At 41.3% G+C, this 24,134-nt stretch overlaps 1 protein-coding gene across 4 annotated transcripts in view; it reads right to left on the minus strand.

Annotated features, from left to right (window-relative positions):
• Positions 1 to 24,134, minus strand: part of FARP1 (FERM, ARH/RhoGEF and pleckstrin domain protein 1) — a 214,886-nt gene that overhangs the window by 148,783 nt on the left and 41,969 nt on the right. For all 4 annotated transcript variants that reach the window (XR_015704601.1, XM_087756585.1, XM_087756584.1 and 1 more), the window contains exon 2: positions 22,683 to 22,878. Coding sequence is in view for 3 of the 4 variants with exons in the window: in XM_087756585.1 (XP_087612711.1) it covers positions 22,683 to 22,853 (171 nt within the window). In the remaining variant the exon portion in view is untranslated. The remainder of the gene's footprint in view (positions 1 to 22,682; positions 22,879 to 24,134) is intronic.

A 24,134-nucleotide genomic window follows, 5' to 3' on the forward strand; every position in this document is an offset into this window, starting at 1 on the left:
CGTTTCTTCCTTGAGCCAACAATTTTGAATATTCATTGGAGAAGACAGACATAAAAAGCACAACCCTGCTGAGTACGAATTTGCAGCTTAGTAACAGGCTTTGCAAGTTATCTATAAGTCTCCACTCTCCTTCAAAAGATGTTGTCTAAAATGTCATTTGGATATTTTGTGACTTTTCATTGTTGGTGAAATGGGGACCACAGGATAAAATAGCAACGAGTTATTAGATTCTCATCTTCAGTAAAACTTTAAAATGAGTCTAAAAATGATCTGAAAATTGTATACAGTATGCCTTACTTCGGATACTCTAGTTACAATATATTCTATGATTACGTTCCTTGATCCTGGTCATGCCTGAAATCATGGACAGAAATGAGAGAAATACAAGCTGCGTTTTCAACCATACAGTGCTGTATTTCCCAACTGCATTTACTGAGTTTTCCCATCCTGCAGTTGCATTCTGCTGGCTTTTCACATCCAATGGATAATAAAAGACGTAACCACAACCACCTGGTTACATATTCAAATTAATTCAATCCAGATATAAATAGCCTCAATGTAAAAACATGAATTCACAAACTGCTGAGAATTCAGTATCTTAGTTCACTGCTGGGATTAATTTCTTTTCAACAGACTGGTTGTCTAGAGAATACCCATAATGCAGTAAATGAAAACACGTGTGTTACTGCCAGCAGTGAGAATTCATGAAACTGTAACTGATGGATATTCAAAAACCGGAACTGTGGTGGGAAACCAATGGTTTGGCAGTCACTGGAACAAGAATGATAAAGCTGAAGATTCCTGTTTACAGCTGTATTTTCCTCTCACTTAAAAATGAAATAAACATTGTCTCATATGGAGCTTAATCAGTGGGATATTTCCAGATAGAAATGCTTCAAAACCAGAAGATTCACATTTTTGCCCAGTTGCAAAAAAAGAGCAGCGGACAAACTGTAAGGAAAAAGACTTGCCTGTCCCTTTAATATAAAGAAAAAGTACATACCTCAATGTTTAGAACAGAAATATTTTGGGGCACTTGTAAAAATGACAGAAGCGGTCTGAGTATTTTATATTACCCTGTTCTACAGATATCTCAAAAGAATCATATTTGAACTTTCTTAATACTTTTAACAGTAAATTATTCAGGTAGAGGGATATAGGATGCTTTATAAACACTTAACTTTGAATAACTTGTCTGACAGAAGTTGACAACAGCTGCTAACGGTATCAAGTTATACAGATAATTTGTCTTGGCTTTGCATTTTAGGTTCCCTTCCCTTGTAAGGCATGTAAGTATGATCTTCATCTCATAAGTTTGCGCATGCATATTTTTGACTGTCACAGTGCACCTGCTATTCAAGAACTGAGGTCTGTAAATGCCAGCAGGTACCAAAGTGAAACAGAAGAATCTCACTACAGACAGAGAATGCAGAATAGCACAATAGCTGCTGATGCCAGCTACGGTTCTGCTTGCATTCAAAACAGCAACTACTGTCTGATTTAGTAGTTCAAGGTTAATGTGACAAAAATAATCAATGAAGTTACTAACCCAGCATTTCTCACTTAACTGAAACCATTATTTGGAGCGTTTGCAAGAAAAATCTTGGACCTGGGCTACTTTGGACTCTTGGAAAAGAATTTCTGCAGTGAAGGGGCACTTACATCCCTACACAGCACTGTGTTCTTAATAGCTGGGGGGCGGGGGATGAAGGCATGTTAAACAGAGTGGGTCTGAGTAAATGTTATGATTAATCAGAGACAGTTTATTGAATAAAAGCATCCCAAACAAATGGCACATGAGATAAACCCAAGCTTAGTATGGCTCTATGGGACAAAGTCCTAGCCAAGGTTAAATATCTATTTATCAGATGGTTTTGCAGTTTATGAAGCCTCATCCCACGGGATTACACTAGTGCTTCAACTGTTAGAAATGAATGTCAATGCTTAATCTTTGGCAAGGACCTAAAATACCCATAACTTCCCTAATATAAGAAAACAGTAATTTCGCGATTACTGCACTCAGCTTAGTTGCAAGAAACCAGTTCTTTTTCACAGTTCTGGTACAAAACTCTTGTGTCACCCCTCAAATCACATCCCTTAATCTCTCTTCTTTTGCAAAGTATGAACAGAAGTAGAGAAAGCACAATTCTCTCTTCTCTGTGTAGACCGCAAGTCTGAAGATTCAGCAGGAACTTTCTATCCCTGTCTGTAGGTACTGTGTCTAACACCGCAAGTCAGTGTATTCCAGGGGTTGTACAATAGGCATTATTGATTAACTCCAAAATGCAAATAATAATTTCCAATGCTAACACATACCTGTTAAAACACATTTTGGAGAACTTAGCTTTTATAATAGCAGGAACACTGAAAGCTGTGCTAGTTGAATCATCAACCTTTCTTCCAAGCAGTTTAAAATTGCAAAATCTAACATTAATTTCTCCGATGACTTACATCAAGTCCTGTAGCAAAATCACCACTCAAAAGTAAAAAACAGAAGACACCTCCAAGACATGTAAGTCTGTAAAGACTTTTGGCGGTAATTCTGTTTTGTTTCAGAACACGCGCTTGGCATCCAGTCCACCTAGTTTCACAGGAACTGGCTCATGTGTCAAAGGTTTCTACACAGTTGATGATAGGTGACTTTGAAGCCTTTCTGACAAGAGATCTTATCTTTATGTTCCACATGTGGCAGGAGTTCAAATGCAGCTTCATCCCTTACCGAATGGCACACAGGAGTGGATTGTCCACTACTGAGAATTCACCAGCTAAACAGCAAAAGCAACCTAATGCATTCAGTGACATTTCCTTGCCAACGCCACAGCCTTCATGCCCCAAAGTGACAAGCGTGTATGTGGGGCCCTGCAGAGCAATTGTCAGTACAGCCATGAATGATCTAGAAATTGTGAGGGTGACCAAGCACTGGTACAGGTTGCCCAGAGAGGCTGTGGAGTCTCCATCCTTGGAGGTTTTCAGAAGCTGTCTGGGCATGGTCCTGCGCAATTGGTCCTGGGCGGCCCTGCTTGAGCCAGGTTAGACCAGATGACCTCCAGATGTCCCTTCTGACCTTAGCCAGTCTGTGATTCTGTAATGTTATATATACTAATACACACACGCTCTCTCACTTTCTCTTTAAATAGTATATTAATACAACACTACTGTTTGACTGATATAAAATCTAACTACTTCTGCTCAGTGATCTGGAATTTGAAACAGATTACCTAACTGTAGGAGCGAAATGAGACATTTTAATAATCGTCAGGCTTATTTGGCCTATTAACTGCATTTTTTAATGCAACCCCCAGAGCTAGATTTGTTGCAGAAGTCTATAGCAGAGCTAGCTCCCTCCCAAAAACCAGCAACACTTTTCATTCCTGTACCCAGTAACGAGTGCTTCTTCATGTCTGTGAGTTCCTCCGCCCCCCAAGGCCAAGATTTTTTCTCTCTGCTCTTGAGCTTTTCCCATGTGGTTAGCAAGAGTTTGAGACAAACTGGCAACACATTCCTGCTCCGCTTCAAGTAGCTGCCCTGTTGTGAGAAAGTGCCGCTGTACAAAAGAACAGACGGAACTGGGATTCCAGCTTAATTTCCTTTTTCAGCTGGAGACATTAGAAGTCTGACAACACACACAGTAAAAAACAGGGGAGAGAGACATTTAAGTGCTCTCAGCACTTGGATCAGAAGTAAAAATAAGCAACTAAAGGTTCCTATTTTCTTCCTCCAAATGAAACTAGAGGTAATTTTTTTTTTTAAGTTAACCTCTCTCCTTTACACCCAATTCTTCCACATATGACAAATCCTTTAAAGCGTTCTCCTTATCGTAGATTACATACAGATTGCTCAGTAACAAAATTGCTGGTCCAATTTTGCAACTAAAAATATACTAGTTTTCTTGGAAGTAAAACTGAAAAATAGCTACAGATTTTTAGAAAATTGAATATACAGTCAATATACCGAGGTCTTTATGATGCATTACCTGTTTCTGAAAGCCCTGAACGCATGTGTTTTGAGTATCCCCTCTGCTACTGCAGATGTTTTCTTACAGCTGGGGCTTCAACCCTTACATTTATGTTAACATAAGATTAGCACCGTTATGCGTTCCTCCTTCCCTCTTTTCCTTTCTTTCACACATATACAGCTTTGAAGCCTCAAGCAGCTGCTAGTCTAAAAACAAGGACTCAAATTCCTTCAACTCGCTAAGAGAAACCTGAGCTGTATCCATTCCCCCTTCTCTGAACAACTGAAAAAGCACAATAAATTCCCAACCCTCCTCTCAACCTTTGCCCACAGAGCTCTACTAGTAGCTGAAGTGGGTCTGCAAGCTGCAAAATAAATCTGCAAGCAAAGACTACACAGTGTGCTTGACAAAGAGTCAAAGTTACTTTCAACATCTCAATTAGTAGTTACATCTACATTATACACAAAGTATTCCCATATTTTTAATTACTTCCAGTGTGACTGTGCTCGCTGCTAATAAAAGTTAAGGAAAAACAGACTTCAGATGGATGTACAACACAGCTCACCCACCTCTGTATGGTTCTGCTATTTTGAGGCAGATTGGTTATTTGCATCACATGGTGCCAGACAATCTTTAATCTTGTGAAGTGGATGAACAGCAACTAAGACAGCGCTAAAAACAGCACCTATTATAACAACCTGCAACCTTAAACTGGAGCCGTAACCAGTTCATTTAGGAGTCAAAAGTATTTTTTTTAATTAACACATCTGATTCACCGTGAATTAGCACAAAAGTATCAGACCTTATTTTAATTTTGCCAGTTTGGGAGGGGAGAGTAAACTCATATCAGCATTCAAGTTTTTTTCCCAATCTACTCAAGAGGTCAATCAAAAGAAAATTAGGGGAAAGCAATTCAGAGCAATATTTCCTGCCTTTTGAAAGGTCAGTCCAGACCACATGGATAATTATGATGTCATCTTCATCAATGGTGACCTGGGCCTTGGACATGGAGGCTTAGTATGACTATGTATTCAAAGAACTATATTATCTGAATGCATATTTGTAATGGTTGAACTTCTGTGACATGTTTGTTTCAAATACCTTTCGAGTACATGAAACTCTGTCACCAAAAATCCAAAAAGGCCTCTGCACTTACTGTTATCTTCAGTACTTGTGAAAAACCTGGGAGGTGGTCTGTTCCAAAATACAGCAGAGGTCACTCAACAGCATCTATGAACACAGAACCCAGATCTGATTTGTCCTTCGGGTCTATATAAGCCAACAGGATTCCTTCATTACATTACTGAAAGCATCTCCTGGACCACCAACTTCAGTGCTTAAATGAGGAGCTTCACTTTATCAGTCAATGGAGCATTCACACAGCGTTTCTTGGGAGAGTTCCTTCAAGGAAGCGTAGAGGGAAGAACAGGCTGTAAATTAATGACCTGAGGCTTTGTTTGTTTCAAATACTTGTACCTCAGCACATTTGGTCATTCACCCCCTAAATATATATCTATTTTCATGCTAACTGGCTGTGCCTTAAAGCTGTTTCCACCTGCTTGCTTTTTAGAAATGGATGATCGACTAGATAGTATCTCGTGTTGTTTCAAAACTTGGCATAATGAAACGGTGAGCACTGTTCTAGCGCTCTCTCTTTTCTGAACTTGCCAATTATAACGTGAATTCCTTTCTTTTCAGTTATCTTTCTTGGTAACCCACACGGACATCTTTACTTGAAGTCTACTCATTAGGACAAGAAAGGACATTAAAATAATCTCCAAACTCCAGATTTTGTAGAACTGTCACATCACTATTTTAACCAGTGAGACACCACCACTTTGCATGCTGTTTCAAGCAGGACAAATACTGGTGCAGTTACTTTACTTGTTTGCAACCTTTAAGCAAGCAGATTCTTAAGCTACCCCAAACCGTTGAGGCTCTTGGGTGGTAATTACTCATATTAAAGTCAGTCCTTTACCACTTTCCAGCTGGTGGCCTGGGCAGATTTGAAACGTGTGCTTTCTGCTTTAACTTTTTGGTTAACGGCCCACCTAGTTAAAATACTGCGAGAGTCTGTGCCTTTCCTCTTCCCCAGCAAGCTCAGCAGGCGCTCTGCCAACTCCTTCTTTTTGGTTGTGAGGGAGAACAAGAACATCCTGCTGCAGCAGCCAGCTGGCTACCTTCTCCTGTCAAGGACTTAATATACTTCCATAAAGTATTCAGCTGTTGCTGGATGAGAGACAGAGTGCTCTATAGTGCCTTCTTCAAACAGGCCCCCTCCTTGACTAGCACGGACTGAATAGATGAAAGAACCATATGCAAAGGAACAGGAATGAGGGTACGAACACAGCCTTCATTCTTTGGATAATCAAAAGTCACCTAATTCATCTTAACCTTCAAGCTAAACATTTTCTCTCTGGGACAAAGGCTCACTGGACAAAAGTTCTTGCAAACGTGAAAAACCTTCAAGCTTCTTACAAGTTTTATTGACTTCTCATCATACTTAGCTCAAGCTTGGCTCAATAAAAGCTTTCTTGTACCAAGGATTAAAAGGTTTCCACTCTCTTAAAAAAAGAATGCAAGAAAACCAAACATTTCCAATTTTGTTTTAAACATGAACATTCCCTTTCAATGTCTCTATCTCAAACACTCGATCACTGAGAAACTGAAAATGAAAGCGCAGAAGAATAAGCAGGACTAGCCTCGCCAATTCTTACCTTATTTTTTCCATGAATCACAATTCAGTCAGGACTGGAACTTCAGTTGCCACGGCAGCAGGAAGCCTACCTTTCCGGTAATTTGGAATTACCTTGTTGGTCATTTCAGCCGGATGCTGGGAAACTTGTTCCAGCTGCTCTTGCCTCACTTCCCTGCCTTTCTGGAGAAGACAGCCTGTCCTACAAGAGCCAGACTGCACCGTCCTTCCTCTCCTCCCCAAGGGTCAGCACTCACGCAGCAAGCAATACTCAGCGATACTCCTATGGTAGCTCTCCCCGGGCAGCTGGCAACAGGCTGAAACAGGGGCAGGAGCCTAGGAAATGAGAAGCTGGAACGGGCAAAAGGGGCCAGGAGAACCACAGGGCTCCTGCTCTGGTGTGAAGATGGGGCAGCAGAGAAACAATGAGCAGATGTGAAGCCAAATAGGAGACGAACTCCCTCAAGCAGCTGGGGCAGGCAGTCCCCTTGCGTTTTCAGAAGCCTGGGTTGCTTTTTGAACTGCTGCAGCTTGCAACGTTTAAAAGTGTGGAGCTGGCATAAGCTGATTTGCACCACCTTACTGTTAAGTTTATCACTTAGGTTTCGTTTCGGAAGTGAAGTGTCCATTGTTTTGGGATATCTGTAACGGCCTGGACTGATTTGGTTGTTTTGGGTATTTTTATTGAAGGTATTTTCTTCACTTGAATATATTTTAGACCATTGTCATTTGGATTCAATATATTATTTAAAAGATCATTCTCCCGACACCTATATCGATACTGCCAAAAATAAAATTAACAGATCAGTCCCTTTCTGCCATTACAGAACATGAAGAGACATAGCAGTTATGCTATGGCTTCACATACAACTTTACAGCTCTATACGCAACTGTGCCTTAGCAGTATCTTAGCTACACCTTTTAGTTCAAATTAATCATATTAATGTAACAGACTTGCAGTTTGCAGTACTTTAAGTGCTACATCATTAACTCTCTGCTATGTGTAAGCATCTGATAGGAGGCCATTAAACAGAGAGGCAAGTGAGGGATTCTGCTTCCAGTTCTGACACTGACTGCACTGCGCAGTCACTTCTATTTTCTAGTGCTCTTCCTTTATGTGACTGTGTCATGCTGCCATGTTTCACACACGAATGCATCAGACCAGAAGTGTTGCAAGTACAGCCAAAAAAACCCCAATTTAATTCAGGAAAGTTACAGATTTATACTAGTCCAGAACAATTCTTTCCCCCTTTCTCTTAATGTGTTTTCGTATACATTTGCATCTTCAGACACCCCTTTTTCCCCACCTATCCTACCCTTTTTCCGTCACTCTCCTTCCTGCATTTAATCTGTCACCAAAGTAAGATTTGCCCTCCCCTAAACAGACCCATCTTCTTCACCTACCACTCTGCTAGTCGGGTCAATGACCAAAGAGATTACTTTTCACTAAAACGTAATCATCTCCAGTAATAATAATTGGCCCATTTTTGTGATGCAGTTTAAATAGAACAGCTCAAACCTTACAAAGCAGAGATTAGGGGAACAGTTGATGAAACCAATACACGAGTTTAGATGAGGTAAAAGAAGGACCTTCTTTACATAAGCAGCAGTGAACTGCTAGAACCTTCTGCCACAGAAGACTGCGGAGGTAGGAGGCATCAGCAGGTTCAAAAGGGACTTTGGATGCTGGGGAATAATGAGAGAAAGGCGGAGGGGCCAGCGCATGTGCCAGTATGGGAGACAAAACGTCAAGTCAAAGGACCACCAGCTTTACTCAGTAGGGCATTTACGTTTCCATTAAATGATTTCATCAGAGAGGGTCAGAGTACACAGAAACAACATAAGAAGAAAACGAAACCAACAAGCTTACTACCTGGCACGCTAGAAGAGTTTCCGTATCTTCAGATGTACCCCAGAGCTATCCCTACAGCTGTAAATAAAAGAGGATGAGGGAGCAACCCCAACTCCAAAGACTAGAAATGCATGTACTGGCTTGCAGGTCAGGACAAGTCCTCACTCAAAGCTAGACTTATCTCAAAGAGATCTCCTTAGAACAGCCTAAAACACAGCCAGAAATCCAGCTAACAACTAAGGAGTGTGGAAAATGAAGGGCCTAGCGCTCCAGCTCACTCTCTGGTCCTCTTAGCTATCAGTATAGGAATGCAAAAGAAACCCGCTCCTGAAAGCAAAGGCAAAGGCACTCCCTCTACAGAGAGGGCTCCACTTGGTGCTACAGTGCTCTTCAGGGCCAGAATACTGTGTACAATTGTGACAGAAGAGTAGTAAAAAACAATTTATATGCTGAGGTAACAGGGCTATATACATACCCAAGCACTAGTGCAGTGGTTTTCAGTCTATGGCAACAAGCGCCCAGGAATCCATGGACCATTTCTACAAGAAGTGGGTTCATTGATATGGTATTGCCTTCCACACGCATGACCTTTTCAAAGGAATCTGCAACACCACGAGACAGCCTTTCGGGGCCTTCAAATGCCCTCAGATGAAAACAACAGTAATTGGTAACATCTGTTCACCTGGGAAATATCAATGTGAAGATCTGATGGCTAAGAAGGACAAATGAATTACTCGTGAATGGTGCTAAGATGTCCGTGGGAGAGTAGGACAAGTTATTTATCTTCAGGAATAATCATAATTCACAGTCAAATTAGCCAGGCATCTCCTGTTAAATGAGCATCTCCTGTTAAAACATCTTGCTAATTTGAAATAGAAAATTAAAATGCTAACACCTAAGCTATCAACAGATTCAAAAGTATTAGTTTGTGTTAATTATTTTAGTTATATAATCCTTTCATGCTACTTTATTGTCAGGTGAACAAGTTCCATTTTGTCAAAAATTTCTATTTTCAAGTAATTATTTAACAGGCAGTGGCTAGTGAATTAATTCTGGGAGTGGTGAAGGAGTTAACTTTCAGTTTAACTTTCAGTAAAATATTACCACAGAGGCCGAGGATGTGAGTTCCGGGTTTTTTTTCTTCCCCCACAGCATCCTAAATAGAAGAAGCTCAAAGGGATTAAAAAAAAAAAAAAAAAGTGAACCCAAAACACACACAACCAATTTACTTCACAGCTATACCTATACGGGAAATAAGTCATTTCAGCACAACTAGCAACAACAGTGTTAACTGACCCCTCAAAAATTTGTTCCCTCAGCCCAAGAAAATGCTGAACTGTTTCCTCAGTAACCTTTTGTCGCTTCTCCTGGATAAGTTGTGTGCATGCAATCTTCCCTGTAATGAAACGCATGCAGCACAGATCTGAAACGCTCTGCAGAGAAGTGACCTTTCCACTGAAAGGCATATATCTGTTCGAAGTTATTTGTTTCGTGGAATGGATAAAAAAAAAAATGGCAATGGCTAGACTCAGCTTATGTTAGTGAAACAAGAAGATTACCTGCTCCTAATTCTATTTCTCTAACAAGAGCAATCTAGTTTGACTTGATGGAAAAAAAAATGAAAACCTAGCTCTTCCACAGCTGGTATGATTCCAGAAGGTTTTCACAAGATTTTCGGGGGACAGGGGGGAGTGGTGTTGACTTTTTTTAAGCAGCTGCAGTTATGAAAGTCTCCCCTGTTCACACAGCCTGCTCTCCTGCAGCTTGATGTTTCTACCTTGCTCTTCCCGAGATTGCCAAAATCACAGAGTTGAACATGTTGTGACACCATCAGCCATTTGAAGCGTCTGCTTTCCACTTGAATTTTATTTTTAGAGTCTTCCATAGTCTTTCAAAGCACACATACCCAAAGTAATCCTTTGACATGAAGTAAAAAACGAAGAAGAAAATCTGAAGGGTTTGACGAACTCTAGAACATAAGCAAGCTTATGACATGTCTCTCATGTATAAAATGTAGTCATTTTATACATGATTCTGCCTCGATTCTTTTGTAAGCACACCGATATGGCTGCAAACGCCCATTTGCCGCACAGAAACCTGAAGCTTTCTACCTCAGAGTTGCCAGTCGCAGGCTTAGAAGCAACAGATCTTCAACTGGTAACTCTGAACTTCAACTAAGGCTCTCAGAGCAAAAAGATCTTAACACACAGTCGTCCTGAATCCTCACAGTTAGTGTTTCTTAGGGACCTTGAGCAACCTGCTCACAGCTGGCCCTGCCTTGAGCAAAGAGTCGGACCAGACTACCTCCAGAGGTCCCTTCCAACCTCTGTCACACTGAGTGAGCATTCACGTGCCTTCACGAAAAGCGTTTTCTTTTGCCAGCCGCCAGTGTTTGTCCCTGGGTGCAGAGGTGTTTCTGAATTACTCTGGAACATCTAAGAGCATAAAACACCAGGCTACATTTATTTATGATTGCAGTGTGAATCCAACACTAGAAACTACTTGATAAGGCTCTTTTACAATTCCTGTAAGATATCTTTTTATATAAGGTTTCACAAAGCATTCTCTTTCACCTCAATTTACATGTATTAACTTACTTAATTCTGCCAAATCCCATTTATTTCAATTCTGTTTGTGAAAATTGTGGTATCTGAGATTAATTCCAATAGGCAACACTCCCGGAGGAGACCCCTGGATCTTTTTATCTCATAAGGTAACCCAGCTTATTTCCAGTAACTCCAGTCAACCTAAGACAACGTACAGTGGCTGAGGATCTGGCTCATCCCTGTCGGCAATCAGAAAGGGAAGGTGTTCCCCTAAACTTACAGTCACTCCAGATCCAGTGTTGGCTGTTCTGCCCAAACGCGCTCCTTGTAAAAGACCAGAAAGAGAGCTCTGTAACAAGGTATTACAAAGAGCTATACAACTTGTCTGTACAGAGGATACAAAAATGGATGTTTTCTAAGAAAACACAAAACTGAGAAGTTAGATGAGGGTGAGATGACAGAAGGGAATAAAACTGAGCATCTGCACCAGGTAATGAAGCAATGAAATGTGAAGAGTTGTTTAAGAGCGAAAGATGTCCCCCCTTATGCATGAAGAACTAGCCTCTGAATACTAAGCAACATCTACACGCAAATACTGTCCACTGTCTACTAAATAGAGATTATTACAAATAAATTCAGCAAGAACCATATGAAGATATTATGGCACGAGAACAGGACCAGAATTATAAAAGCAAGGCAAACTGAAGAAAAAAAGGACTCCAGGTTCAATCAGAAAACCAGGTGAGAAGGTAACTGAAAGAAATGAGGAGAAAAACTGCCTGCTGCTGTGCTCTGCATGAATATTTGCATCTGCCAACAGGCCATCAAAAAGAAAATTGGCACTAAGTCACAACTTACCATTTGCTATTTATATTCTGGCAGCGTTATGTTTGTGCAATTTCTCAGTCAAAGCCTCCTTTTAGGGGATGGGGATAAGAAAAGAAGATATTATAATCTACTTCTGCTATTGCTGTTTGTATTCACTGAGTTATCTGGTGCTTGAGGCGTGCCTCATGCATCACTTTTTGTTCAAAAACTGACATATTTATCCAAGAATGATTTTAACACACTAGCCTTATTTAAATATGTACAAAGGCTTTAGAGACATTTTCAGCCATGCATTTTATGTGATTTACGCATCGGCATGTAAAAGGCAACATTTAATTGCGCGTGCGTACTGTAATCACAGCCTTGTCAAGGCACCTCGTTGGAGCAGAGGAGACAAGTTTACAGGTAAGCAGCCTATCACTAAGTCTTTCTGAGGGCTTTCAAAGCTGGAAACTGGTGGAGCCCCTTTAGATTGTACCAAGGTTAGACAAAGACATACTGCTTTAATCACTTCATCCTAGTTGTACGTTTTTTAGTTTATTTTAAGCTGGTCAAATTTCACTTTAAAACCATAGATTATCTTAGGTAAAATTTGGATAGAACATCCCGCTTGCAGAGTTTGGCTATGGATGAGAATTTGACTATGCCGTTGCAGAAAGCGTCCCCAGTTCTGCAGCGCAGATCCGGCCTTTAAAAGTGATGAGCGCTTGCTCCCCTCTACAGCCCAACACGTGACTTGTAATACAACGACCTGACATCGCGCTGAGGGAGGAGATCATCATCAGAATGAAGTTGGTTGAAGACCTAGGAGATGCACCCAGGACTGCCACATCTTTCTGCACTGCTATCTCCTGTTTGTTTGGAGAATAGCAATAGCAAGGAATTGAACCAGCAGTTGCAAAGGAGCTGTGGAGACGCAGAGAGGAGAAGGAGGATAAGCAATATAAAGTGGCATGTTCTAGTGCCAAGCAAGGAAGGAACAAGAAATACCAACGAGAAAACCAAGGAAGTGCCAAAACATGAACCGATATAAAGTCATATTCTTAAGCATTTTAAGGGTTGGAGGAGTTCCTAATGTTTATTCTTTCTCCCACCTCTGCAGCTGTGCATTTCCACAGCAGCTTTACCCAAGTCTGAACCACTGCTAACATGGTCCTGTCCCCTTCCCTACCCACATCAGCATCTATCCGATTTTGTAGCAAGCTCCTGATTGCAGCTAAACTGGTGAAAAACAAAGCTTTTTATGCAGGGTTGCCCCAGTGGGCTGCCTTACCACAGAGTCAGACAAGCATCCTTGCCAGTGCAGCAGAGCAGGTGGGAACGCCACCTCCAGCAGCTGCTAAGGCTGTGGCTCCACTGGCTGAGCAACCCAGGCATCCTGCAGAAGCAGGGAAGAAGAGAGGGCTTGTGGCAGACTTAAGTTTTGAGGAAAGAAAAAGCACAGGTGATGACCCCCGACAAACAAGCAGACATGAATCCCAGTGCAAAAAGAAAAAATTAACATCCCAAGCTAAAAGGCAAAGCAAGGCTGGATGCAGAGCAAAGAATCCATAGTAGGCAAATAAACCTGGAGAGAGGCATTTCATCATGTTGTGTTATCACCAGGCAAAAATTGTTTCCACATGACCATATTCAACTGAGAATGAACTGAAAGGGAAATGAATGGACAATTTATAAAATGTTGCTATTCTTTTATCATGTACTGCTTAAGTCTTTGTTTACACAGATAGCTTGCTATTCTGTTAAAAAAAAATGGAGGAAAGCAGTTGCACAGGGATGCCACAATAAACATTCCTTCATCTCTCCAACAGGTGAGAGAACAAGTTACAGGGAGATATGCTTTTACTTGCAGTTTAAGTTACTGAAATTCACAATGCTCTGAATGGCCATTCATCACGCTGTGTGATCTAACCTGGAGAAAGTGGCTACTCATGGCTTGGACTGGCATACTCTTTGCTGGCTAAAAAACTGGCTGGCTGGCTGGGCCCAAAGAGTGGTGGTGAATGGAGTCAAATCCAGTTGGCAGCCGGTCACAAGTGGTGTTCCCCAGGGCTCAGTGTTGGGGCCAGTCCTGTTCAATATCTTCATTGATGATCTGGATGAGGGGATTGAGTGCAGCCTCAGGAAGTTTGCAGATGACACCAAGTTGGATGGCAGTGTTGATCTGCTGGAGGGTAGGAAGGCCCTGCAGAGGGACCTGGACAGGCTGGATCGATGGGCCAGGGCCAACTGTATGAGGCCAAGTGCTGGGTCCTGCACTTGGGTCACAACAACCCCATGCAACGCTACAGGCGTGGGGAGAAGCGGCTGAAGAGCTGCCTGGTGGAAAAGGACCTGGGGGTGCTGGTTGACAGCCACCTGAACATGAGCCAGCAGTGTGCTCAGGAGGCAAAGAGGGCCAATGGCATGCTGGCTTGTATCAGGAATAGTGTGGCCAGCAGGACCAGGGAGGTGATAGTGCCCCTGTACTCGGCACTGGTGAGGCCGCACCTCGAGTCCTGTGTTCAGTGTTGGGTCCCTCACTACAAGAAGGACATCGAGGTGCTGGAGCGTGTCCAGAGGAGGGCAACGAAGTTGGTGAAGGGTCTAGAGCACAAGTCTTATGAGGAGAGGCTGAGGGAGCTGGGGTTGTTTAGTCTGGAGAAGAGGAGGCTGAGGGGAGACCTTATTGCTCTCTACAACTACCTGAAAGGAGGTTGTAGCAAGGCAGGGGTCGGTTTCTTCTCTCAGGTAACAAGTGATAGGACGAGAGGAAATGGCTTCAAGTTGCACCAGGGGAAGTTTTGGTTGGATATTAGGAAAAATTTCTTCACCAAAAGGGTAGTCAGTCATTGGAACAGGCTGCCCAGGGAAGTAGTTGAGTCCCCGTCCCTGGAGGTATTTAAAAGACGGGTAGACGTGGTGCTTAGGGACATGGTTTAGTGGTGGACTTGGCAGTGACAGGTTAACGGTTGGACCCGATGATCTTAAGGGTTTTTTCCAACCTAAACAATTCTATGATTCTATAATCACATACCAGTAGCGCTTTGCATCTGAGCCCAAGTTTTCTGATCTTTTGCTCAGTGCAGGACTATAAACCAGGTGTACTTTGAAATGCCTGAAGTCTAACATGAGATTGTGCTCTTGGCAAAGCATCACACTTACGCTGCATTTCTTCAGCTATGGACAACACACACTTATTTAATCAATCACACTTCAGGAGGAGGAGGAGGAGGAGGAAGGCAGCTATTTTCTCCCAGAAGCTTATCCTGCTCATTCATTATGCCCCTCCAGAGCATATGCCCAGAAGCAGAGATGACTGTTTTTCATACAGAGCTTAAGGAAAGTAATTTGAGCTTGACCACCTTGTGCTGACAAAGAACAGGCTTAAGAAAATCATGGCATGCATGTGCACCACTGCAGCACAGTACCAATGCACTGTTCCTCCAAAGCACACTTTCTTTTGTTACAACTGTTCCCCGTTACAACCAGGACAGCGAAAAGCAGCACTACCGGCAGGTACAATTTACCTACCCCAGCACATCTGAGCTAGACAGCATTGCCAGACAGCTCTGGGGTGCAGGGAAGAATCATGTATCACTTTGGCATGGTTGGGAGCTAAAAGGAAACAAAGGAATTTCTGTGAACAAGTTAGGTGCCTAGATGATAAATGAAGTCTAAGCTATTGGCCTATGCTCCCCTTACAGGGATATACAAGCACCTCCAGAGAGCAATTAATCTCATCCTAAAATACATGTTCAAGACGGGCGTGATGAACAGGCTGTTGAAGGTACCATGTTTTCACTCTAACTATGAAGGAAATAGTGATTAGCTGAGGCTTTGACATCTAGTTTCAAAATCTTTAGAGCCAGAAGAGACGAACTTCAGTGTCAGGGTGAAGGAAGGAAGCACGCAACAGGCCGTTCAGCTCCCCTCCTTCCTCTGCCCAGAGGCCGAACATCCCTCCCATTGCCCCTGAAACAGGGAAACACAGTCCTAGCAACATCAGCCTCCACTTCTGCCACTAACAACCCACTCACCCATACACTCACACTGTGAGGAGGAGAAAGACGGCAAACACCTCCCACTGTTCCCTGAACAGCTGCCACCTCCAAACAGGGTGGCCGAGGGGAACACCCCATAGCTGGGGAGGGAGCCCATGCTCCCCCCGCAGAGCATCAATCCAGCCTCACCCATGCCATGCGAACCAACTTACAGGCACAGACGTGGTTACCAATATGAACAGCATGATTTCGCTGGCCCCTTCAGCTAGAGCAGCAGCGTTCGGAAGTGCTCCCGCACTGCCTCTTCATCCCGGCCGCCCCTCCCTGGGCCAGCTCTGTCCCCCGCTCCGCGCCGGCTCAAGCGCTGCTGCATGACTTGGTGAGTCAGCTGAACCGAGAGAGGTGAAAAGGCGTTATCTGAGAAGCCTTCCCTGATTACAAGTTCGGCTAACTCATTCAAGAAAATTACATTCATTTCCCAGTTATCTTCAAATACATCAAACCAGGCTGAAAATGGACTGGATCTGTTGGCACTTAAAATTATATTCCCACTTATTCTGTTCATTCTACAGAACATCGTAACAAAGAAATCAGGAGTTTAAACAGCCTGCTGCCTCAGGTTACAGAAGTTTGCTTGTGGATTACTCTCTCTTCCGTTTTGAAAAGCACGTAAATTATCACCACAAGTCACTAAAATTCCCTGTCTTTCAACAAGGACATTCTAATCATCCGTCAACAAAAAAAAAAAAAAAAAAAATCACAGTTTACTGGGTATCTACTAATAACCTTCTGCTGAGAAAAACGCAACTGATATGTTTCAGAATTGTAGGGAAAAAAAATGGTTTTCTTCTTGTAATTTCAGAAGATCCAGCAGGGTTGGTGTGACAATTAGTGAATATTTAAATGCTTGATATTCATTGGAAATAGTCTGACAGTGATGGCCAAATAATTTCAGGCATGAGAAGAAAAGAAAGTCTCAGACTGATGAATAACTGACATTTGACCTGCTGTTCACTTCCTAAGCTGGAAAAAAAATGCAATTCATACTGAACTGAAGTTGAAGCTGGCTAAGAAAGCATAAACGTTTCATGTTTCTGCACTGCCTTACTGTCTAATGCTCTTTTGATAAAATTGTTTTATTCACTGGTTATAATATGCATATCGAGGACACAGCAATTACCGTAACCCATAGATGTTACAGAAAATAATTTAAACATTTATAAAACTGTGGCTGAGATTTCAAATTTAATAGAGTAACACAATGCTTGTGCAAACTTATAACAAAGCACACGTAATCTTTGTTGTGAAGTATTGAGACTTTCTATTATTAAGCTTTTTCTGGCATGCTTACACTGGCCTGAAGTTGGTGGGGAGTACACTTAATAGAAGGCATTTTCTCCACAAAGGGAATATGAACCACCGTTATACGGCTGCACGAACAAACAAAACCAGCCAAACAAAAAAACCTCACCCAGAATGTTAGCCTTAAGACACAGAGTCCCAGCAGGATTATGAAGTCCTCCTCTCTGAAAATTTGGGACTTGAGGCACAGACATTCCCTGCCAAGGCACTACAGCTGAACTCCAGTGGAAGATAAACAGTTGTAAACCAAGACCATTTGGTCATTATTCTCTTTATTCTCAGATAACCTAAAGATGAGGAAGCCTTTCTCTTCTGAGAGAAAAGCAAATGGAAATGAAATGTTTACAACTGATGTTTACTAAGGATTATACCCTCACCCTGCTTTCTATTAAGAGACTCCTGTTGCTTAAGAAACCAGGTGTTAATCCCTCAAAGCGGATGACATTTTCCAACCCTGCGTATTTCACAAAGCTTGAACACATTCAAAGGGAAATAAAGTTTACATAAGACACAAAACAGATGTTTAATAAACTTGAGTAATCTGACAGGCAAGTATGTTTTGGTCTTTCCAAAATACAGCCACAAAGAGGCAGCAACTATTTTCTTCCAGACACAATAAAGAGGACTTCGGTTTGGTTTTAATTAAAGAGACCAGATCCTAACCAGAAGAAGAATCCTTACCTCCTGTGATATACTTTGATCTCACCTTTGATGCTAATGAGAAAGAAACAACTCTGACTTTCTATTTAGCATCAGTAGCATCATTCCAGTCACATCAGCGTCATTCAACCCAGAGAGTAGGATATGATCGGTGACAGGCATCATGTCAGTCAGGGTTAAACCTGGTCTGAGTCACCGAATCATCCCAGCAGTCTAACACGAGAAGCAGTCATGTCTTCAGCATTACCTAGAAAGCAGCAACACTGACTCTTCCTGCTTAGGAGTAGTTTAAAGCATATTACTTCTGGCACTGAAACAAGTATAAAAGTAAATATAATACAAAAGGCATAGACAGTAAACATTAAAGGGTTTTCTTCCCCAGAAGAAGTAGATGCAACCATCAGCTATTTCTACTGTTCCTTAAAAACTGTATTTCTTTTTTACATAAACTGGTTTGAACCTACAGGGAAGACCGTATTAAAACAAACGTAAGAAAAAACGTAAGTTTTACTACGGTTTTATGGAATCAGTCCCATTCTCTTCTGACTAACTTAGATGAGACCGGTAGAAACAAAACCAGAGCAAAATGAAGCAGAACTGTACACCTCCACCCTCTCTTGTATAATACACAACTTCTATTCGGCAGTGCTGGGTTCTGCAAATCTTAGGTACAAGTGTCAGTCTCTCAAAATGCCCAAGATCTATCTATATATGATTATCATTATGTGTACAAGGGTGAAAAAATGTTCTTCCTCCTTCACAGTATTCCTTTTAGCTAAAGCTATTGTCCTCTTACCTAGCAGAAAGGGACTGTATTTGCTCATTTTATCACGTAGTCATAACCCAGCCCAACACTAGCTGAAACTGACTGGTGTATTTCGGACCTCTGCGGTCTTCGGTTAGCATATCCAACTAATTTTTCAGTAAATACAGCCAAATTGGAAATTAGAAACACAAAGCAAGAGACAGAAGTCTGCTCCACACTTGCATGCAACCCCTTCATAAAGCTAACACTATGACCAACAGCTGCAAGCACTGAACAGTCATTAACTTTCAACTCGTGGCCTGATTTTCAGGCACTGATCACCTATAACTGCAGCTGAAGCCAGCTCTTGTCCGAGAGTTTGGGCCAGACTCAAACTAAAGGTACAGAAATCCAGTCATAAGCCAAATAACTTAAAAGGGGGAGGGATATTCTACATAATTCACCTTTTCATAGTAGAATAGACAAAAATGTGCTCGAAAAGATAACCGATGAATTTTATACTTTCCTTTTATGTTAAAGGCAGTAAATATGAAGTGACAGTAATACTGTGATAAACGTTTTTGAAAGCAGCAGTGCCCACCTTTCCCCCGCCTCCCCCAAGCACCTGTATGTGCTTGAAAAGAGCCATGCAACCAGCTAACCGGGCTGGCAAGGAACACTAGATGTGCGTATAAGATCCAGGCTTATCTATTCAAGCTTTCACTGGCTTTTTGGAATATAGGAATGTTTGGATATTCTGCAGTGAAATATTGTCTGTTAACAGCAAGTAGCATATAAGATTTTTCTGATGTACCCTTTCTGTTCCAATACTGCATTTGCAAAGATTGATGAAAAGGCCTTCATTGTGGGCTTCTGTTTTTCAAGTCTCCCATACAAACTCTCTCCATAGACTTTATGTTTCTTTCCTGGCAAAAAGAAAAAAATCATTTACAGGCCCCTATGAAGAAATGTGGATCAATCTCTGTTGTTTTTTTCTTTTTTTTCCTTTCTTCTTTTTTCCTTGTGAGAAGCTAATACAATGAGCTGGACATAGCATGATTATATAGCACTAAAACACTAACACCAAAAGTTGGTCAGTAAAAATCAACTTTCCTTTAGAAGGACAAATGACGCCAGAGTTACTTCACTTTTAAACAGCCCATAGAGCAGCAGCACTGAGTGGGAATGGAAGTAGGTCACGTTTTTCTCCTGTTTTGTTATACACAGAACAGACATAGAAATCTGAATGATTTTGCTCTAATAAAAACAAAACATTTGCTTATGATGGAAGAAAGGGGATTGCTTAAGTGCAAGGGTATTAAATCTTGTCTCCTGGAAAATAATTTAAAAAAAAAAAAACAAAAAACCCAACAAACAAAAAAAAAACCACCAAAAAACCCCCAAACCAAACGAAAAGCAAACCCAAGAAAAACAGCACTCAGATAAGATCTTTTTCCAGTTTTAGCTCACAAGGAGGCTGAACCTATAACACAAGAAACTGTAGGAGTAGCAAGGGAGGAGGACAAGACAGATGGACAGTCCCAACTACTTCACTACTTCCCCCAAATTCAGGAAGAAGTAGCACCAGTATCTGTTTCTATTTCTACACAGAATTCACGAACAAATAATAAACTAGCATGACTTAAACTTCATACCATCCTAAAAAACACATTACAAGCAGCAATAAAACTACTCAAAGTTTGGCCCATTTGCTAATAGAGGAAAAAAAAGGTTCAGCAAAATTCCTGAAACTGTAGGAAACACAAAACCTTCTCAGTTTATACTTTTATCATATTTGGAAGGTTATTTTCATAACCATGGCAGCTCAAGTTTTGAAATAGTGCAGACCTTCCATCATGCAAAAAAGCCTTTAATTCTCTACTGAAAAGCAAGCCCACAGATGTGCTTTGGCATGTACGTTTAACATCCTTTGCCCATAGCCACACTTGCTGTTCCTAAAATATTTTGTTGAAACAGTGTCACTTTCTTTTTCTGTGTATACTGTACCAATCTGGCTAAAAACAGCAAGCTTGTAAATGGGAACATGGGTTTTCCAACACGAATAAACATCTCAATTTAGATATATTAGAAGTTTTTCAGTTTTGTGAAATGGGACTAAAAAATTAATGCCTTTTAGAGCAGGCTGAAAACGATGTGTATTGCTCCATTTGACTATGCATACCTTGAAGACAAAAGGCTTTAGGAATCTGGTCTAAGAGACTTTAAGCATCCTGCAAATTTCACCACAAGATTTGACCTTAAAACCAACTGGACTCTCCTTGAATTGATGTATTTATGAAATAAAAGCCTCAGAAAACAATCCTAGTGAAGTGATCTGAACAGAGGAGTTTTTTTCAACCCAGGTCTTCCTGAAGTTTAGAAACAAAAAGTAACGTGGACATCTTCTAATACTGAAGATCAAAACCATACTGTTTTCTCAAACTCCCAGAAGCAAAGCTGGAGTTATACAGGTGTGTTGCATTCACTCATTACTTAGTTTGCTTCTAAACAATTTAATGAAAGGAACCTGATCTCAAAATAGTTCATACTAAGTGTTTGTTAAATAGGATTGTTAACTTTGGGAATGACATGCAATTTGTAAAAGTATGGTGAAAGAGCAGCTGCAGGAAAAAAAAGAAGTCATCTCTGGGATAATAGGGATATTTGCACCACATAAGATAAGCAGCACCAGTTTCATTAGCATTTGATAATTTAAACTAGAACTACACTTTTGAACAGCGATGATTACCTGAAGACTGCTAACTGTAGTCTGTTTCCTATGGATATTTGATAAGCATTCTGAAGGGCACAAAAACGATAACACGTTGCTACATACGTGAGCATTTCACTTGACGACAGTTCAGTTCACAAATGTCTGTCCAGAGAATTTACTTTCTACTACAAGATAATCTGAGACTGAACACGCAGCTGTAGTTGGGTCACAAACAGCAGCAGAGAGCAGACCAAAAAGCATGTGCATGTATACACACAAAGCAAACAAAACCTTCTAAACAGGTTTGTGGGGTTTTTTTTCCCCACAAGGATTTTCCTTATCCAGATTCCTTCACCTTTCATACAGGTATAACATTTTTTCAGTGACCGTGAGCACTTTCACAGAGCACTATACGTGTAAGAATTATGTATCTCACTGGTAACCCTCCATTTCACAGAAGGGAAAACTGAGACAACGAAGGCATGGAAGTTACCATAGCTACACAAAATGCAAGCCACAAAGAATGAAATTTGAACTCGGGTTTCCAGTTTCCTACTCACTGAACCCTGAGCACTTTGAAAAATATACATTCCAGTACACTTTCATAACAGCAACAGTGTTCAATAAACTTACATGTTAATTACCTAAGCATGGCGTGTTAAAATCATTAGTGGTTACTAACAGCTAGATAGTGTAAAACAGAATCGGTCTTTGTACCAAAACTAATTCAAACTAATTCTTCTGATCACACACAAGAGCAGTAGTAACTGTTTCCTTACTTCGCAAGTACAAACCTAGATTAATTTCAATGTGCGCTGACTGTGTGGAGAAACTTTAGATGAGACTGCTGTGATTCTCTCCTTGCGCTCAATGCACGTGAGCACTTGGTGTCAGTAAGAGTGACATAAATTAGTGAAAACTTTGATGATTTCAAGTTACCATCCTAAGGATTTGCCAGAGAAAAAGGAAACAAATCTGTACAGATCTACAGTTTACTGGATCAAGAGCAAAACAGCATCAAGGAAATATATAAACTGTTCAGAAAGTAGATGAAATCACTGATGTAATATTTGAAGAAAAAAAAAAACACACCAAGGACTTTCACCTCTTTTATGCTGTTTCTATTTGAACAGCTTAGCTGTAATTTACAGTTCACTTCACTGTTTAATGTTATTCTATTACACCATCATCTATTTAATGCTGATATAACAGCCATTTTCTCTGCAACATGAATTCATTAGCCAAAGAATCAGAGTCAAAATAGAAAGAGAACTGGTTTGAAAACATGCATTTTTTAGAAATGCCTGAATAATCTTTAGCCACCCCAGCCTCCACATCCTTACCGGAACATCGAAAGTTTCTTGCGTGTCATCCAGCATCTGAATTTTGATGGAGATGAGTTTTCCAGGAGGCATCATAGGTGGTTTCTGTCCGTGCTCCAAGGTACTGATCCCAGCATTTTCCTGAGCTCCTAACCGGGATCCTGCTGTTGGTCTCTGCTCTGTTTCACCCATGTTTAGAGAAACACGTTTCTTGTATCTGTTAAAAGAATAAGGGCAAAGAAGACCAAATCACTTATTTATAAGAGTTGTTGCACATAAGCGTTATGGTACACGTACTTGCAGCTAATAAACCACCTGATCATTAACACAAAATAATAACCATTATGATTTTCTTTTTAATGTATCATATGAAAACAAGAATACCAGGCGAACTTTATACTTTTCAAAATACACAGGCTAATCACCTCCTGGGGGTAAGGCTGATAGACTGGCTACAGTACTGCACAATGGGAAAGTATTTCTTTTCTCCTGGAAAAGGAAAGGCGACATTGGAAACAGAGCATGACAGAACCCAGACTTCAATGAATTGTGCTAATTTTTATGTATTTATGAATCAGGCTGTTAGCAGCCACAGCCAGGGCTCCCAGAGAAGGGAGGAAGGTGAGGACAGCAGGTGGGACAACTCGCCACTTGCTGACCATCATTCCCTCCTGGGCATGTCAGCATTTTTTCCTTTGGTCCTTCCAGCCTTCTCTGGCCCTTTGCAGCTGCCACCTTGCTTAAGGGTCTGCAAACCAGGAAAGCCAAAGGGGTACAAGATGACCCCAATTACATGGTCTAAATATTTTGCTTCCTTTGGGGACCAGAGCTGCTCTAGAACCTGGAGCCCAGCCTGATCCCACTGATGGGCCAAGAACTATGAGGGTGTGCCACTGGGAAGTCCAGAAGAAGCCAGAGCAAAAACGCTGGTTGGGAAACGCAAGGGAAATCTGATGTTCCACGGAGCCCTGTAAGCAAGAGGGGAACAGCAGGGACCGCACGTTCCTTGCTGTGCTAGGGGAAGGCTACACCTGCACCAGCTCGCCTGCGCTGCTCGCTGAATGGGGATGTCTGCTTCGCATCCATGGAAAGTAACCTCAGGAATCAGCCTGCTAATTTTGTTTCCGTGCAGCTTTCGCACCACATTACACAGTACATTTCTGCTAAATAATTATCCTATCCTAAAAAGGGAGCAGAGCTACAACAGTGATTCAGTGTGATTTTTCATTAACTGGCACAACTTTGAACCTTCTTGTTTAATTCAAGGACCATTAGTTTTACTTGTCAAATGTTACACATCATACTAGAATTTTATTTCACTTCCCCCCCCCCCGCCTTTTGACAGTCTAGCTGGGTTTCTGATGAAACCAGCTGCTACTGTCTATTTATCTTTCTTGGTAATTGCATTTCCATTCTGCATGACTTTTATATGCTGATCAATGACCATTAAAAAAACATGTAGCACACAGAAAG

Source organism: Nipponia nippon, unplaced genomic scaffold, assembly GCF_047370975.1.
Source record: "Nipponia nippon isolate SJK-2023a ecotype South Korea unplaced genomic scaffold, ASM4737097v1 scaffold_2, whole genome shotgun sequence".
In the NCBI taxonomy this organism is placed as follows: domain Eukaryota; kingdom Metazoa; phylum Chordata; class Aves; order Pelecaniformes; family Threskiornithidae; genus Nipponia; species Nipponia nippon.